The sequence below is a fragment of the Mesoplodon mirus genome (assembly GCF_964341445.2).
Source record: "Mesoplodon mirus genome assembly, chromosome: 8".
NCBI classification, from domain to species: Eukaryota; Metazoa; Chordata; class Mammalia; order Artiodactyla; family Ziphiidae; genus Mesoplodon; species Mesoplodon mirus.
In genome coordinates this window covers 77,664,064-77,682,642 of record NC_138984.1, presented here as the reverse complement: position 1 = coordinate 77,682,642, position 18,579 = coordinate 77,664,064, and the positions used below count along the sequence as shown (strand labels likewise).

General features: G+C 35.9%; 1 protein-coding gene across 5 annotated transcripts in view; it reads left to right on the top strand.

Annotated features, from left to right (window-relative positions):
* Positions 1–18,579, top strand: part of KCNH7 (potassium voltage-gated channel subfamily H member 7) — a 461,513-nt gene that overhangs the window by 428,706 nt on the left and 14,228 nt on the right. For 3 of the 5 annotated variants that reach the window (XM_082629981.1, XM_082629984.1, XM_082629980.1), the window contains 4 exons: positions 2,113–2,365; positions 5,351–5,556; positions 7,344–7,443; positions 17,396–17,659. In XM_082629981.1, coding sequence (XP_082486107.1) covers positions 2,113–2,365; positions 5,351–5,556; positions 7,344–7,443; positions 17,396–17,659 — 823 coding nt within the window. The remainder of the gene's footprint in view (positions 1–2,112; positions 2,366–5,350; positions 5,557–7,343; positions 7,444–17,395; positions 17,660–18,579) is intronic. The other 2 variants (XM_082629982.1, XM_082629983.1) reach the window with 2 other exon arrangements.

Below are 18,579 nucleotides of genomic sequence, written 5' to 3'. Positions count from 1 at the left end.
AAGAGAAAAATAGGCATATCTGTTACTTGGGCTAATGTTCTTTATGTTTTTATCTGTATGGGGACATCTGAGAGTTACACTGAGACCACAATAGTGGGCTTCAGGCAGGAAAAGTAAATCGTATGCAAAGAAGCCAGTGAACTGGGGTTTGTTCCTACCATAGCACCTCCAAATAAAGTGGCCCTATTTCAGAAGACAGTGTCCAAGCCTAGCTTAACTCTAGTCTAGCGTCACGTGCCAAAGAATTGAATGTGATTAGTTTAGACAGGTAGAAGGATCAGCAAACTAGAGGGTTGCTTCCATGAGAGGAGCTGGGTTGTTTGTGATCCCAGCAAAGCGTGGGAAAAGAGTCTCCAACTCCAAAGGCAGAAATGGGCAAAGACAAGTTATCCTTCTGGAGAGGTCTCCAGTCTAAGCAGGCAATTGGACTGGTGTCCAGTCATGGAGGTGAAGCCTGAAGGTTATGGTTAAGGGGAGAGGTTTCAGATGAGTGCCTAGGAACTCAGAGGAGAGCTCCTTTTTTGGGAGTCTAAGCCAGGTAATACAGGAATTTTAAGATAAAAGTCTGAGTTTCTACAGCTGTTTGGAGCTGGATGAGCAGGGTCCTACAATCAGCACACTATTTATTGGTAACTTATGACAAATTCCAATATTGCAAAGGCTCTTATTCTCTGGCAAAGAAACACAGATGGATGAAGTGACTTGCACAAGCATCAGCCTGTGGCAAATTCATGACAAGAACTCATATTCTGTGGCTTTTCTTCTAAAGCACCCTTGACCCATTTCTGTGGGTGACTCTACAATGAAGGAAATAAGACTGGAAACAGCGGCTGTTGTGTTTCAGGTCTCTCATTGATCCTTTTGTATCTCATCACAATCAGTCTGACCAATTGCATCACACAGTGGTCCTGCAGATGCAGGATCCCTGTAGTTACTTTAATATTTAACATAGTAAAAATTGTAAGTTAACTCAAATATGATCTAATTTGAAGTTTCTCTATGGGCCACATGCATTTGAATTATCTGCACAAATAATTTATTATTACTTTTAGCTATAGTGGACAGCAATAAGAAGGTTGACCCAAAAAGGTAGGAAATTCTAAAATTACATTTTTAGGCACTATATAATGCCTTCTCCCTCTACTCCAAAGCATATTTAAATGGATCCATTTTTACTGACAGAGGAAAGTCAATCTGAGAATTAAAATTTCTATATGCCACCCAAAATAGCTAAGACACATACAGAATAGTTGAGTATCCTTAACCCATTGTATACTGGACATTTTTTTTAATAACATAAAGGTTTATTCAATTTAAATTGAGTAGCACTCATCACAAGCTATTGTTTAATCTTTTGTTACAAGTTTTAATTTAGTCACTGAATAGGTTGTCAAAACAGTAGAACTGTTAGGAGGTTTATGTATGCATCATAACTTCTGGCACAATTTCCATTTCTGAAAACTGAACTACAGTTTTAAAGTAGTTTGCTTTTCTCCTTCCCTTTCTCTATTTTCAGTGCTTATCAAAATATTTAGTACTAATAATGTGCATATGAAACATAAATATTCCAAGTATTGTCAGCTAAGGGCTAACAATATGGTATATGACACTTTCTGGTATATGACACAAATACCATGGCTATTTCAGGATCATTATTTTTACTAATTATAACGAAGATGTGTACCAGAGATAGTAGTCCAAATTGACTTGAGATTCCTTCTAAAGGTTGTCTTTCTAGTTGTACCACCCTTCATTAGTTATGTCTTATTAATTGTCACATTGCATTATATCTGTTCACAGTATGGTGCTACATAACATAATGCAGGAAATGAGAAGCAGTGTGAAACGTTGTAGGCATTACATTTTAATGAGACAGCATTTGTGTTACGTCTGAATGCCTGCAGTTAATTCAGAGAACAAGTATTTGAGTTAAAATTCTGACATGTTCAGCAAAGCAAGTATTCATTAAGGTAGGCGAGGTAGAAGCGTTGTAAGAACTCCTGTGTGACATTTACTACACCTGCGGTTCTGTGAACGTGAAATATACTTTATTTCAGGTGGAGGTAACCCTGTGCGCCGGTAGTATGAAACTCTATCTTTTTTTTTCTTCAGGTCCTAAAGGGTTTCCCAGAATGTTTACAGGCTGACATTTGTCTACATCTCAACCAGACTTTGCTGCAAAACTGCAAAGCCTTTCGAGGGGCAAGTAAAGGTTGCCTTAGAGCTTTGGCAATGAAGTTCAAGACCACCCATGCACCTCCGGGAGATACGCTGGTTCACTGTGGGGACGTCCTCACTGCACTTTATTTCTTATCCAGAGGCTCCATTGAAATCCTCAAAGATGACATTGTGGTAGCTATTCTGGGTGAGTGTTTTAGAATTGGATAGTCACAAATTCAATTATTAGCTAGTGCAATGCACAGTTTAAAATGATAGAAAAGAGGGCTTTCCTATTTATTTATGAGTACTAAGACTGATGAGTAATTTTAAAACTTTATTTAAAATTCAATTCAAATCAAATTAACCCTGCAGAAAATATGTTTTCTTGACTGTCTCACTTTTTCTCTGGTGTGTAAATGCTTCCATCTTGGCAGCTACTTAAGCCTTTGAGGCCAGATATATGAAAATAGTCAGCATTTTCCTTTTCATGTTAGAGGATCTTGGATTCATGCTGAGATCTTATCACCTTAAATAAAATATATACGTAGTAGGCATACTTGCTAGCATGTGCCAATGCCCTGTCATGAAGTGGGTTTATATGTTGATGAATTTCATCTATTTGCTGTGCACATTACCTGCTGTGTCCCATCAAACAGAATTATATGAGCCCTTACCTGGGAAATATAGGGCTATAAACTTAACACCTAGGGATAAAAGTGGTGAGGAAATGAAAATTAATAATAAGTTAAACGGGTTTGGGTGCAAAAGAAAGTCCATCTGTCCAATCTGCCTCTTCAAAAAAATAAATTTAGTCATTGTGAACTTGTAAGATTTCTTTAGAATATTAGAACAATGGGGAAGAACAAGGGAGCAGAGAGAAACGAGATCAGTTGTTGTCCTCTCCCATCCCCTAGCCAGTATGTTTAAGCCTCCATCTCTCCATGAGAATACCCACCCCCAATGATTGTGAACACGTGCACTTCTTTTTTCCTGCAGATTAAATCTGGTTCTATTTAAATAAGAAACACATAAGTCAGTGAGTTCCTTTCACTTGACTCTGGATGTTAACTTCCAAAAGGACAAGGATATTCTCTGTTTTCTTCACTGCTACGCAGAACCAAAATGGGCATAGCACAGGATCCAATACATGAATGAAGATGTTTGAGAGATTCCTATTTATTTTGATAATTTTATTATGAGGGCCTTTTGAAAATTTTTTCAAAATTGACCAGATGCACAATTTGGTTTACGATCCAATAAGCAGGCTAAAAACATATTCTAAATCACTTAGCAGCTACACAATAAAGTGGGATTTTCACCAGATTTGGCTTTGACAGTTTGCTCTAGTATGTTGCCCGGGAAGGAACACACATCATTGCATTCCTGATCTTCAAATCAGCCATCCCTAACTTCTACAGCAAGGTAACAAGCCTTCTTGCTTTATAAAATAATAATTTTAGAGTGTAGTTAAGCTGTACATGGTGACTGGCTTACTCTTTGCTCATTTACAGTCACGTAGCTAATTAAAATACGAAGCTCATGCTGAATTTAGTTCAGAGCTTTTCTCATAATATCTATAATGAAGTATCAAAACTATAAAGAATTTCAAGAGATTCTCCCTTTCTGTCTCCATTTCCATGTAAATCTGCACTTAAAATCCTCAGAAATAGTGATTATTTATTCTATTTTTGAAAAGCTAAGTATTTATTGAAACTACAGTTAATGTATTCTCTCCAATGTTAATTTTTCGTATAAAGATATGGCATCTGATTTCTCCCCATTATATTCACATTTAGAATAAGAACATTACAGCATTTTTCTTTTACATGAACTTTATTGTTTAAAAGTCTTGATAGTTTCCATAGTCAGGTATATATGAACTTGTCTACCAAAAGCTAAAGTAACAGATCCAGGGAGTTTTTTCTAAATCTGAAAAGAAGCTTCAGGATATATGGAAGAAGGTACATTTTATGCTGCCATTGACTACCTTTAAAAGTTATGTAACCAATAATCCATCAGTAGTTATTATGCATGTATTCCATAGGTACGATTTTTAAGTGTCTTGACATTCAGACAGAAAAATCTAAGTGGCCATGACTTTCAGGGAAAATATTGGGAGAAGATGAAATATATCAAGGGTGCAAAGATTATGACTGGAGTCAGAATGCATGGGATTTAGTCATGGCCACTCTCTCCCTCCCTTTACTTCACCCAACTAAGAAGGTGACCTTTACCTAATCCGTTTACACTCTTTAATCTTCTTTCCATATTCATAAAATTTGGATAATAATTAGTAATTTTTTCATAAGGTTATTTTGGGGATCAAGTGAGATAATACACCTAAGCATTTGACACAGTGCCTGACACCTACTTAGTCCTCAATAAGCGTTTGTTTTTGCTGTCATTATCATCCTCATCACTGAAGGACACCCAGGAAAGAGGTGACATGTGGCTAGGCAGAGGGGATGGTGGGGGGGTGCCCATCAGAAGCCAGATAGTGAAATAACCCCAGGTTTGGGAAAAAAGCAGGAAGGACACACTTTTAGAAGAAAGGCCATAGGCCATATAGTAAAAAAGCATGACTGTATGGTTTTTTTTTGAGAAAATGTAACTAGATTTATTAAACAATTGGGCAACTTTATTAAGGGCAAATCCAAAAGTGGTTACTAAAGGAAACAGGGTATGTTCAAATTGTACCCCTAGTCCTCTAAGTGTTAAAAGAGTTCCACCAAAACCCCATGTAAGGCATCACCTCCCGAGACCATCCTGAGATAGAAAGTTTTAAGATTCGACTCTCCACAGCCTTTCGCATATTCCTAGATTGACAAAATTAAACCACACCTACTATTGGCAAGACTCTTTTCTAGCAATGTGTGGCATAGCAGACTAGAGCCGTGTTTGCTGCATTCCAGATGATTAGCCAAAGAATCAAAACAAGGAAGTAATGGGGATTATACCAGGCCCAGTGCTCTAAGAGACAAAATTCCAGTCAATGAACAAACATGACTGAGGCAGCCAGTACAAGGTACTGGACTTTTGCTGCCCAAGTGTCTGTTGGCTATAGGGTCTTACATATGAAATTTTTGGTTCAGGGATTGGCCAGTGGTCCCCTTCTACTTTCAGAAGGAAAACATTAAGTTCAGATTCCTTTTATTTCCTTTTTTTCCTTTTCTGCTTTTATCTTTTCTAGGAAAAAATGATATATTTGGAGAAATGGTTCATCTTTATGCCAAACCTGGAAAGTCTAACGCAGATGTAAGAGCTCTCACGTACTGTGACTTGCATAAGATCCAGAGAGAAGACTTGCTAGAGGTTTTGGATATGTATCCTGAGTTTTCTGATCACTTTCTCACAAACCTAGAATTGACTTTCAACCTACGGCATGAAAGTGCAAAGGTATATGTTGCCTGCTTACTTTTGTACTCTGACATTTTATTTTATTCTTGGATTGCCCAAATACCTCTGAAAGATCAAGCGGAACAGTGTAGAAAAACTTAACCAATTGTGAATATTTGAAAGGAAAAGCTAACTTAATATTGGAATTTCTCAATTATAGAGAAGGAATTCAGTCTAATTTCTTTCAAGTATATTGAATAATTTTTGGTAGTCCAATTAAATTTGACCTTTTAGGAACTCTTGGGTGACATATTTGATTTATAATAGCCTTGGTTTATATTGAGTGTGACAATTATTTGTAATAAATGGGTGATTCTAGGCTATTGAAAATTGCCTAGAAGAGTTTATCTTATAAAGAGGTTAAAATATTCTCTCAGCTATTATTTACACCATAAACTGTTTACCGATATCTTTTCAATAATTATGAAGAAATTAAACTCTTAAAGTTTAGGTCCATATTTAACACAATTTCTAAATTGCAGAAGTATAAACTAATCAGGCTTATACCTGAGTCAAAATTAATGCTACAGAATGAAGAACATATACTCTACTAGAAATAATATTTTAAATAATTCTACATATGATTTCACATAGGATTAATTTTGAGAGTGTAGCCCTTATATCTCTCACTCTCTTCCACTATGAAAATGTGTCCTTATGACCTATGAGTATTCTAAGAATATAGATTTTATCTTGCAGCCCACAATTTATTACTAGATTATTCCTCCATCCCCTTCCCCCCAAACCTCATAACCCCAACTCCAATTCTAAATACCTTTTTGTCAGAAACCAAATGTTTTGACACTTGCCAGTGTATTTTAATGCTAACAAATAAAAGATCCTCAAGTCAAGAGTTAGGTAAAACATGGTATATTTCACTCTCCCTGGAGTTACAGTCATTCCCAGGGTGCTGTGAGAGACAAAGATTTTAAGGTCACAAGAGTACCATTCAATAACCTGAAGCACCATCTCAGATAGTTACTTCTTTTCAAAAAGCTGAAAAGTTGAAAAATAATTAGGTGGTAAGAGGTTCAAGTTCCCAAGAGTATATTCTTTGTATAATGATTTTAATTCAGAATTCTATCAAATTGCATTTTGAGGTCACCAACCTCATTCTTACTTTGCTTTGAAAAACAACAGGCATCTACCTCAGATAACTTATTTACATAAAAAGTTTAGACAGCAACCAAATAAAACAGAATCTTCCATGTCTTTCATTTATTTGGAAACTTCCAGTTCTGTTTACAAGAGAGGGAGGAAGGAGGAAAGGGGAACAAAATAATCAAGGGTTCAGAGCATAGTGTTCATCGAATTCAACCTTATATTTATTCTTGTGAAATTTAACCTTGCCATCATTACCATGTAATTTAAACATCATAGCTAATTATAATTAGTTTACCCTTTTTTCTCTGTAGTAATACAGATTCTGCAATTTTTAAAATTATTATTATTTTTATTTTAACTTTACCAAGTTACATAAAATATACTCCACATGAAGGAATATGCGGTCTCTAAATGTTGACAACATCATCCCCAAATATTTCTGATAAATAACTTCTACAATTCTGATTTCCCCATTAGGTGGAGAAACTACTAGGATTATTCTAGCAGACTATTTTATAATTTAGAGAAAACTATTAAGCAAAGTATTGTAGCTATTTGCCTGCAATCTAATAATTAAGTCTCAAAGTGGTTGAAATAATATGAAATAGTAAAGAGTTTAATGATGATACGTTGTGTTCAGATTGAATAATCTTCCATTTTATCTTCACGTTCCATTAACAAAGGCTGATCTCTTATTACAATCCCAGTCCATGAATGATTCTGAAGGAGACAACTGTAAACTACGAAGAAGAAGATTGTCATTTGATAGTGAAGGAGAGAAAGGTAATTCATTCTTTTCTAAAATTTAAATGCAGAACATGTGGTTATCAGTTCTTCTTACTTAAATGCTCATTATACTTCTGATTTCAAGGATAAACTTTATTCAGATTTTAAGAAGGCAAATCCTTTGCTTTTTTCAGTAGCTAATGATATGGTTTCTGATTGATAGCTCTCAACAGTGTTTCTCAAGACCTGATCCTAGGCCCTCTTCTTTTCTTATTCTATGTCATACTCTTTCACTGAGTAATCTCATTTATACCCATAGTTTAATTATATTTTCACATAGGAGATATACATATTTATATCTTAATGCCAGATCATCTGAGCTTCAGTCTCATATATCCAAATGCCTATTAAGCCATCTACTTGAAATCGCAAGGGCAGCTCAAACTCAGCATTTCTTAAATTGAAATCATGATGTCCTGCTGGAAATCTATCTCTCCATCAGTTGCCGTGTCTCTAAATGGCATCACCATTCTATAAACTGCACAAAATAGATCTATCTAGGAACCAACCATCTCTCAACCTCTTCATCCACCCTGGTAACAAGTCTTGTTAGTGACACCTGCAACACATCCATTTACTCTTCAAACTAGGTCTCTATTGTTTCACTTTTCTCCATCTTTAGAGCCACAACTCTGGACCAAGCTACCATAATACTGAAACACATTTCAACTCACCTTCCCAACTTGCCCTCTGTCATCTATTCTCCACACTGGACCACTGGTGATTTTTTTTTTCTAAATGCAGGTATGTTTATGTCACCCACACATTTAAAGCCCTCTAAAGACTTCCCATTCCCTAAATTCTTCATAGGGTAGGTTTATGCCTACCTCTTCAGTCTTATCTCATACCATCTTTTCCTTCACTACCCTAACCTGGCCTTCCCCATCAGCTCCTCTCTTTTGCAGCATTTATTCCAGCTGTACTTCCATATGATTTGCATCATCATTTAATCAGTGATATCTGCCTGTAGATCATAAGCCCCATGGGAAATATTTAGTCACCTGAAGCGTCAGTGCTTGCCTCATAGCAGGTGTTCAACAAATATTTGTTGAAAGAATGACTGAGTTAATGAACTAGCATCTGAGCATTTTCCATGTGATTCTTTTCCTTCTTTTGTCTTCTTAATCCAAGTTCTTTTCTTGGCCCTCTTCCTTCTGGATTCTCTCCCAAGAGGAGAGCTTCTACTAGCTTTAACTTGCCCTATATTTCAAGTGAACTCAGCTACCCTCTCTTTCACGTACATCATTTTTGTGTTTTTGCTTATATCCTTTTCTTAATTGGAATTTACTTCCCTATCCTCAAACACACACACACACACACACACACACACACACAACTATACCACACCACTTTTTCATCTGTTAAATTACATTTTTTGTCAAGGTTAATCTTCAGTGATATTCAGTGTGAACTCTTTCTTGATTTCCTCAAAAATATAGGTTTTCTTTTTTTCCTGAATTCCTAAGCCACTTCCCTGTTGTTATACAGATGGTCCTTGACTTATGTTGAAACAATTTGTGATTTTTTCACTTTACAATAGTACGGAAACAATACACATTTAGAAGAAACCATACTTCAAATTTTGATCTTTTCCCAGCTAACGATATGCTGTGATGCTCCCTCGTGATGCTGGGCAGGGCCACTCCCAGTCAGCCACACGGTCAAGAGGGAAACAGCCAATACACTTACAACCATTTTGTTTTTCACTTTCAGTGCAGTATTCAATAAATTACATGAGATATTCGACAGTTTATTGTAAAATAAGCTTTTGTTAGATGATTTTGCCCAACCATAGATGAATGTTAAGTGTTCTGAGCATGTTTAAGGTAGATTAGGTTAACCTATGACGTTCAGTATGTTAGATGTATTAAATGCATTTTCAACTTATGATATTTTCAACTTACAATGGGTTTATTGGGCTGTAACCCCATTGTAAATCAAGGAAGATCTTTATTTTCAAAATCTGCCCTGTACAGTGCTTATTGGTACATTTGTCCTTTTTCTCTATCAAACTGCAGATTCTTTTAGCAAAGCATGGTTGATAAGTATCTGTTGAATTGAGCTAACTGTTGAATCCTCTGGCTGATTGCAGAACAATAAACCATTCACAGATAGGTGATAATTTATTACTGCAATGTCCTTCATTATTCTCCTGGTGACTTCTTCTAAAATCAGAACCATAACAGTCAAGCTGTTCTTCTGTCAACTTAATCTAAAGCCCTTATCCTGAAGTTAATCTCATATTTTGATCTCACTAGAAATGAAGGACAGCTTGACAATATTATCTATATAATAATGTCCCCCATACAGTTAAATATTTATTAAATCTCCTTTCAATCTTGTTTAGTTTCTTCATTCTCAAGCTAAATAACTTAACGTTTTTATCTCCTGACAAGGCCCTGAGAGCGTGTCACAATTTATATTGTGCTCATGCATGTAGACATTTCTATTGATTCTGAAAACTTTTCCTTTAATCACAGGCTTAGTCTATAAGGCCCATTTTATATAAAGTGTTGATGGTAAGGGATTTGCCTGCCTGTAGCTCTTTGAAGTTTCCTGGTGTGTCAGTGAGTAAGCATTTTTTGGAAAACACAATGAACTCCAGTTATCCAGAGCCTGAGAGCCTATTCCAGTCTTCAGGACTCCATGGTGCAATAGGCTAGTTTAAAATTTGCTGAAAGCAATTTAATCCCAATCCCCCCAATCTAAAGATCTGAAATGGCTGCTCATTCTATATTTCTTGATATAGAATCAATATCTGGGAGGAAAATGCATATAAGTAAGTATAAAGAGAAGAGAACTTTCAGAAGATAATTCATACTAAATGATATGGGTACATAAACTAAAAGCTGCCTATGAAATGTATTGATTACTTTAGAGTTGGTTTACTGCTCATTTGAAACAATACCTTGAGGGCAGATATCCAAGAATGCTGATGACTGTGAATTAATCAGCAGAGGCATCAAGAACCAGAGGGAAGAACACGTGGTTAGCCATTGGAGACAGACAGAGGTTGAGTCTTACAATTACCACTCTCGACCTACTCAACACAACACTGGAACACTTCAGGCTTCAGCTCTCACCTGCACAGCACCCCCCATCATGCCTACCACGTGGTGCTAAGGAGCTTACATTCAAAAAGAGATATTAAAAATGAAAAGATATATATAGAACCTCTGCAAGTTGACTTGAACTAAATAGAAGCTTAACGTATCGGATCACTTCTCTCCTAAAATGCATTTGTAGATGAAAGTGGTTTGTCCTCATAGGCTGCACATTTCTTTTAAGAATATAAACTCAGTTCCTGACAAGAAAGAGTTGTCAGTTCAGGTCCAAATTTGAGGACACCTTGTGTTTTTTTGAAGATATATTCAAGAAGCTATCTTTCCTTCCTAAAATTCTGGCATGGAGGTACCCAGGACCTCCCCAAACTGACTATGGTCATTGTAAGGGGAAATGATATAGTTCCTGAGAGGGAAGTAAGATGTTATTTTTACAGAAAGTGAAGAATAAAAATGTATCTTCAATCACTTCCTTAGTGATCACAAGCATTGGCAAAATACTTGGACAGAACAGAAATAAATGTGGTATCACTGTTTGGAACATGTTGAAAAATAGTCTCTAACTGGTCTTCAGAGTTAGATTGTACTTACTTCAGAGTGTGTCAGTGTGGTTTATTGGGTTATGGGAATACTTTTTTTTTAAATTTTGTGTTGTGGAACTAAGATCGCACAAGCTGTGCGGCACAGCCAAAATAAAATAAAATAAAATAAAATTTTTTGTTGTTTATATTTTATAATATACGTAAATTTTAGTACAATAGCATGTAAAATGGCACATGAGATACACACACACAAGCATATATATATTTTTTACCAATAGCACTTTTGTGACCAAATATTTGGAATATTCTGCTCAACTTTTTCTATGAACGGAAAATGCAATATCAAAGTAGCTACTAATGGCTGATTTAGGGAGCCAGTGACCTTTTGAGAGAGAATAATTCAACGAGAACAGCAATTAACAGGCCTCCCCAAAAAACAAAAAAAAATTAAAATGTGCTAAAGATATGACTGTACCAACCAAAGGGATGGAAATTAAGGTGAAAAAATGTTCAGCATCTTCTTTACTTTGGATTTAGATAGTGCCACACATTTCGTAAAAAACAGGAGCCCATTTTAAGAGATATACACATCCTAAGAGCAATTTTCTCATTTCCCTACCCATGTAATTTTTATTGAAATGGGCACTTCTATATATATCAACTGGTAAAATCTAGTGTTCCAGAAAACGAGTGGAAAGAGGTCTTGAACTCATCATACCTGTGTTTCAAAGAATAGCAATAAAGCTTATCTCCTTGTAATGTTGGTTTAGTGACTTCACATTGCCACCCAAAAGTCAGTAAAGTTTTGAAAGTGTTTCTCCAAAATAAATAACTTCTATGAAAATTATTGAAGTTAGGAGTAAATATATACACAGTTAAACTTATTTTTACAGAATATGGGTGGGTCAAATTCTAATTTTATAAAGTTTTTAAATATATTGCTATTATACTTTGGCATCTCTTTGGAATATCTTTTCCAATAATAAATAATGATTAGCTTTTGTTATCCATTTCAGTAATATATAAATGTATCTTTCTTTATTTTAATTTTTAAGATAAATTCTTTATTTATATAGAAAAATGACCCTAATCCACTTTCAACTTTCTTTGATGCTAGAGAAGAACTAAAGTACTTGAGATCAAATGAAGAAATTTATTTTGGACTCCAATTTTCCAATGAAATAAATGTTTTTTAATGCATTCGGCTGGAAAATGCTCAACTCATCTCAAAATCATTACCAGTAGGAAATCTTAAATGCAAATGCTGAGAGAGTACATTAAATGCCTCTCTTTTACCAAAAGTTGGGTCCACCTATTGGGTCTGACAAATAAAAATGATAAATCACCTGAGAGAAAGACTATAAATGATGGAGAGAGCACAAGCATTTGTTCCCAGATTGTTTGAAATGTAAGAATTTTATATAATCATTCTTAAGATGGATGGGTCAACCACTCCATCAGGACATTTGTTCTGTGCTCTTCAATCCACCCTGAACACAGAGAGACACCTACAAGACAATTCACAACTGCTTTAGAATTGGATCCTGTGAGAAAAGGGGAGGAGGTGAACTGTCAGCCTACAGAAACAAGGGATTTTTTAAAAAGTTTTCAGTCATCTAAATCAGAAAAATTCGAGGCTTAATTAAATAGGCAGGGTTTTTTTTCTTTGTAAAACGATGGTAACAGGAATGATTATACAGTCTCATTTCTAGAAAAGGGGAAAATGTAAAAACTACTCAGATTACTATTCGGAATACTATTTCTACATAGCATTTAAGAAAACAACATTAAGAAATAATAATAATAAAATAGCAGGGCTTCCCTGGTGGCACAGTGGTTGAGAGTCCGCCTGCCGATGCAGGGGACACGGGTTCGTGCCCCGGTCCGGGAAGATCCCACATGCCGCGGAGCGGCTGGGCCCGTGAGCCATGGCCGCTGAGCCTACGCGTCTGGAGCCTGTGCTCCGCAACGGGAGAGGCCACAGCAGTGACAGGCCTGCGTACTGCAAAACAATAAAAATAAAAATAAAATAAAATAGCATTAAGAATAACATTAAGGAAAATAGTACCTAATGCTATTTAATGTCTATTAAATCATCCAGTTTAACCAGAAATGGAACAAGCCATCAAAATCTAGAGGTACCTGGAGGCCAATTATAATGCATTTAGCCCAGTATCATGTATTCCATTAGCCAACCTCCAGCCTAAGCCTGAGCAGTTTCCATTTTTAATCCACAAATAGATTGTCATTTCAACTGTCATTTTAAATGATCAGATTTGAAGCTTTGATTTATCTAGTATGGAATAGGAAAATGTTGTAGTTGGGTTGCATCAGAGAAACTGTTCACATGGCCTGAGTTCCAAAATGCAGCTGGATGATGATCCAGTGGCAATGAACACAGAAGTAAATGTGGAGTAATTTCCCCTACGTATTAGAAAAAATTCAAGAATATCAAACGTTTTCTTCTTCTTTCATGATCCTGCTTTTACCTGAAATTCTTGCTAAAGGATTTCGATGCCATGTGTATGAAATAATTTGCTCCGTTTCACTAGAGAACTAAATAATAAGCCCTCATTCACCACATTTTGTGAACACATGTCCCGAGTTGAAATCAGCAAGTTATAGTTAAGTTTATCAATATATGTTGACTGATGAATTCGTGCCTAAGCATCCAAAATCAAGCCATAATTTAGTAAACTAAGACTAAGGCCCATGTGGTAGGTGGGACAGAACATTTTACTATGTATGAGGATTTACAAATCTACAGAGAACTCCCAAGGTCTTTCAAGCCAAAAAGGCGAAGTGATTGAATAATTTGTGATGTACGTTCATTACAAATATCCATGTTAGCATTATCCTTACTTATATCAGAGACATATGAATTAGACGTTAATTCAGTTTACATTTGATTCCGCTGGAAAAGATTCCATGAAAGTGTTTAAAAGAAAAGCATTTTGGGGAAGATGAGAAGCCTTTGATGATTCAAATCCCATTGGTGCCCAAACTGCACAAAAGTTTACTTAGGAGCAAGAAACTGATGCAATTCACAAAGCAGGTATGAGTATAATTTAGAGAAGTGAAGTGTTTAATTTTTTTAACATTTACTAGCATAAAATTGGAAACTATTATTTTTTGAGGAATGAAATGATATGTTTATAAAGTGGGGAAATGTTGATCAAATTTTCAGGAGGGGAGAAGTTAAAATCAAAGGAAACAGCGAAACAGATGACAAGAATGAAGGAAGGCTGTGTCCGTGACACTGGAGAGAAAGGGCTTGTGTAAGAAGAGTTGATCTGGATATTAACAGGCAACTAGATTAGTGGTTGAGTAGAGAAATATAAGTGATACTGAGTAATCAATGATGTCAACAATGCTTGAGACTGGACAGATCTGTGGTCTTCTCAGTAATGATGAAATCACTGAGCAAGTGGGGAATCTTAAAGAAAATAAATTAAGCAATCTGCTTGCACTACATTGAACTTTAATTGGCAAGGTGTAAACTAACTCTTTAATAATAATTTCACATGAAGTTGGTTTTTAAACTCTATCCATTTTTTTCTTTTTATGTCTTTACTGGAGTATAATTGCTTTATAATGGTGTGTTAGTTTATGCTTTATAACAAAGTGAATCAGTTATACATATACGTATGTTCCCATATCTCTTCCCTCTTGCATCTCCCTCCCTCCCACCCTCCTTATCCAACCCCTCTAGGTGGTCACAAAGCACCGAGCTGATCTCCCTGTGTTATGTGGCTGCTTCCCACTAGCTATCTACCTTACGTTTGGTAGTGTATATATGTCCATGCCTCTCTCTCGCTTCGTCCCAGCTTACCCTTCCCCCTCCCCATATCCTCAAGTCCATTCTCTAGTAGGTCTGTGTCTTTATTCCTGGCTTGCCCCTAGGTTCTTCATGACATTTTTTTTTCTTAAATTCTATATATATGTGTTAGCATGCGGTATTTGTCTTTCTCTTTCTGACTTACTTCACTCTGTATGACAGACTCTGGGTCTATCCACCTCATTACAAATAGCTCAATTTCATTTCTTTTTATGGATGAGTAATATTCCATTGTATACATGTGCCACATCTTCTTTACCCATTCATCTGATGATGGACACTTAAGTTGTTTCCATCTCCAGGCTATTGTAAATAGAGCTGCAATGAACATTTTGGTACATGACTCTTTTTGAATTATGGTTTTCTCAGGGTATATGCCCAGTATTGGGATTGCTGGGTCATATGGTAGTTCTTTTTTTTTTATTTTTATTTTTTCTTTTTTTTTATTTTTTATTTTTTTATTAGTTTCTGCTTTATAACAAAGTGAATCAGTCATACACATACATCTGTTCCCACATCCCTTCCCTCATGCATCTCCCTCCCTCCCACCCTCCCCACATATGGTAGTTCTATTTGTAGTTTTTTAAGGAACCTCCATACTGTTCTCCATAGTGGCTGTACCAATTCACATTCCCACCAGCAGTGCAAGAGTGTTCCCTTTTCTCCACACCCTCTCCAGCATTTATTGTTTCTAGATTTTTTGATGATGGCCATTCTGACTGGTGTGAGATGATATCTCATTGTAGTTTCGATTTGCATTTCTCTAATGATTAGTGATGTTGAGCATCCTTTCATGTGTTTGTTGGCACTCTGTATATCTTCTTTGGAGAAATGTCTATTTATGTCTTCTGCCCCTTTTTTGGATTGGGTTGTTTGTTTTTTTGTTATTGAGCTGCATGAGCTTCTTGTAAATTTTGGAGATTAATTCTTTGTCTGTTGCTTCATTTGCAAATATTTTCTCCCATTCTGAGGGTTGTCTTTTGGTCTTGTTTATGGTTTCCTTTGCTGTGCAAAAGCTTTGAAGTTTCATTAGGTCCCATTTGTTTATTTTTGTTTTTATTTCCATTTCTCTAGGAGGTGGGTCAAAAAGGATCTTGCTGTGATTTATGTCATAGAGTGTTCTGCCTATGTTTTCCTCTAAGAGTTTGATAGTTTCTGGCCTTACATTTAGGTCTTTAATCCATTTTGAGTTTATTTTTGTGTATGGTGTTAGGGAGTGATCTAATCTCATACTTTTACATGTACCTGTCCAGTTTTCCCAGCACCACTTATTGAAGAGGCTTTCCTTTCTCCACTGTACATTCCTGCCTCCTTTATCAAAGATAAGGTGAACATATGTGTGCGAGTTTATCTCTGGGCTTTCTATCCTGTTCCATTGTAAACTCTATCAATTTTTACCTTTGGCTGCTTTCTAGCTTCTCATATTTTAAATTATGATTTATTTAAATAAAAGAAAAAGATCTCTGTTTAATTTCTGTGCCATATGGGATTTAAAAAACAGTTGGAAGTTTCTCTGGAGTGGCCTTAAATCAGTTCATTTGGCCTTCTATAAATAACAAAGTAAGCACAACCAGGCAGAGAATAGATGGAGACACCGTCTTAAACATTTCTCTAGAAAATGATATACCTTCTGGAGTATGTGGGTTAGTTATTAGCAGTAACCAGATGGAGAATTATACTGTCTCCCCAGGACACTAATGGAAACAAGTTCTGGGGTTTTTCTCTTGGAGTTTTTCCTGCTGAAATATGTCTAACACAACCTTCAGGGCTGAAATTATCCTGACATTTCAGTATAAAGCAGCCAATATGCACTACTGGCTTTAATGTAATTAGTTAAACCTACCTTAATTACTGTGTTTAAGCTTTATATTCTTTGCAATATCCTGCACTACCAAACTGCCTGGAATGTCAAGGCCATTACATGCATTGAACTAGGGTTGAAGTTCAGCCTGCCAGCCTTTACCACAAAGTGGCTTCCGGGTTTGACCTTCACAATGTGGAATGACCACCACAGATGAGAGGGCATGAAGGTTAAAAACAAACAAACAATAAGCTGCGTAGCAGTGACATTTTAGAATTGGGACACATTTTTCTTCACTTTTTCATTTCCTTCAAGAAATAGTACACCATATTTTAAGAATACAAATGACTGTTGAGCATGTATAAATAAGGTTTAAGTTATCCTAAAGTTTTTTTTCAGAGATATAAATTCTATTACTACCACAGATATTCTTTTAATTTTGGAACGAATAGTGTATCTCATTAAGATAATCTAATGTACTGTGAATTATGAAAAAAAAAAAAGTCTTCTTAAGTCTTACATTCTCAGTAGGAAAAAGAGAAAGAACAACTTTTCTGGCAGTTAAAAAAAATCTATTGCTAAAGTTATTCCAAAATAACAATCACTATGACAAACTTAGTTTTGTCACTATGACAAAGGTAGTTTAAGTAGCGCTAGACAGTAGATTTTATAGATTCTCTTCTATAAAATAACTTTTCTTTGATAGATTTTGGCAAAGGAAGCACTACAAATGATCCTGAAGACTCTGTAGATACCATAAGACATTATCAGAGGTCCAAGAAACACTTTGAAGAGAAAAAAAGCAGATCTTCATCTTTCATCTCCTCCATTGACGATGAACAAAAGCCTCTCTTCTCAGGAATTGTAGATTCTCCTCCAGGAATAGGGAAAGTAACTGGACTTGATCTTGAAGAAACAGTACCCACCTCAGGAAGAATTCCCATAGATAAAAGAAGTCACTCTTGCAAAGGTAATCAAGTTTCTCCAGAATCTCGTTGTCTGTCCTCAGGACTAATCACAAAATTGTAGCTTTGCATAAATGAAGAAACATACCGCACATTAATCTAATCTGCAATTTTGTGATATATTTGCAAAGATCATATCTTAGATCATCTACAAAGTGTTTGCAGGGTTCTGGAATAATGGTCATTATTCCCAATTATAGCATAGGAGAGTCTGTGTGGCCAGGCAGACTTAACATAATGCCACATAGAACTTTGTAGGAATGTCTATTGTAGTGACTCCATGGGCAGAGGGGATCTATGAGTATTTGAAGAGAGAAAACCCATTGATTCTTGTATGTATCTTCTGTATCCATTCCTCACCCCCAAACCTGGTTTTTTATAGCATGAAAGACCAATGCAATAAAAATGCAATAAATACCAAAAAGAATTTCAGTTTACTGGGAATTATGAGAAAATGGGGAGAAATGCTCCTAAATAAAGTATGCTTTTGATCCAACTCATTTGAACACATTTGTTTAAAAGGGATACCCAAATATATGGGTTTTGTTGTAGAAAATATGCATGAACTGGGTAATTGTTCTTAATCAGTATATCCAGATTAGATGCTAAAGGGTGGAAAACTCAGGAAAACTTGAGGACTGTCACATGAAAGAAAAATTAACTTCTCATCAGGAACTAGATATATGGATCTTGTTAAATCTTTCTAAGTGGGTGCAAGAACAGGTACTGGCAGGCTGCTCGGGTTCCAAGTTCAACTCTGTGACTTACTCCCTTTATGTCTTTCAGTAAGTGATTTGAAAGACCTCACTAAGACTCAATTTGCACATCTTTAGAATAGGAATAATATCTTCTAACCAACTAGTCTGTTGTGATTATGAAACAAGAGAACATGCATAACTTACTTTCTCTGAAATAAAATCCCCAA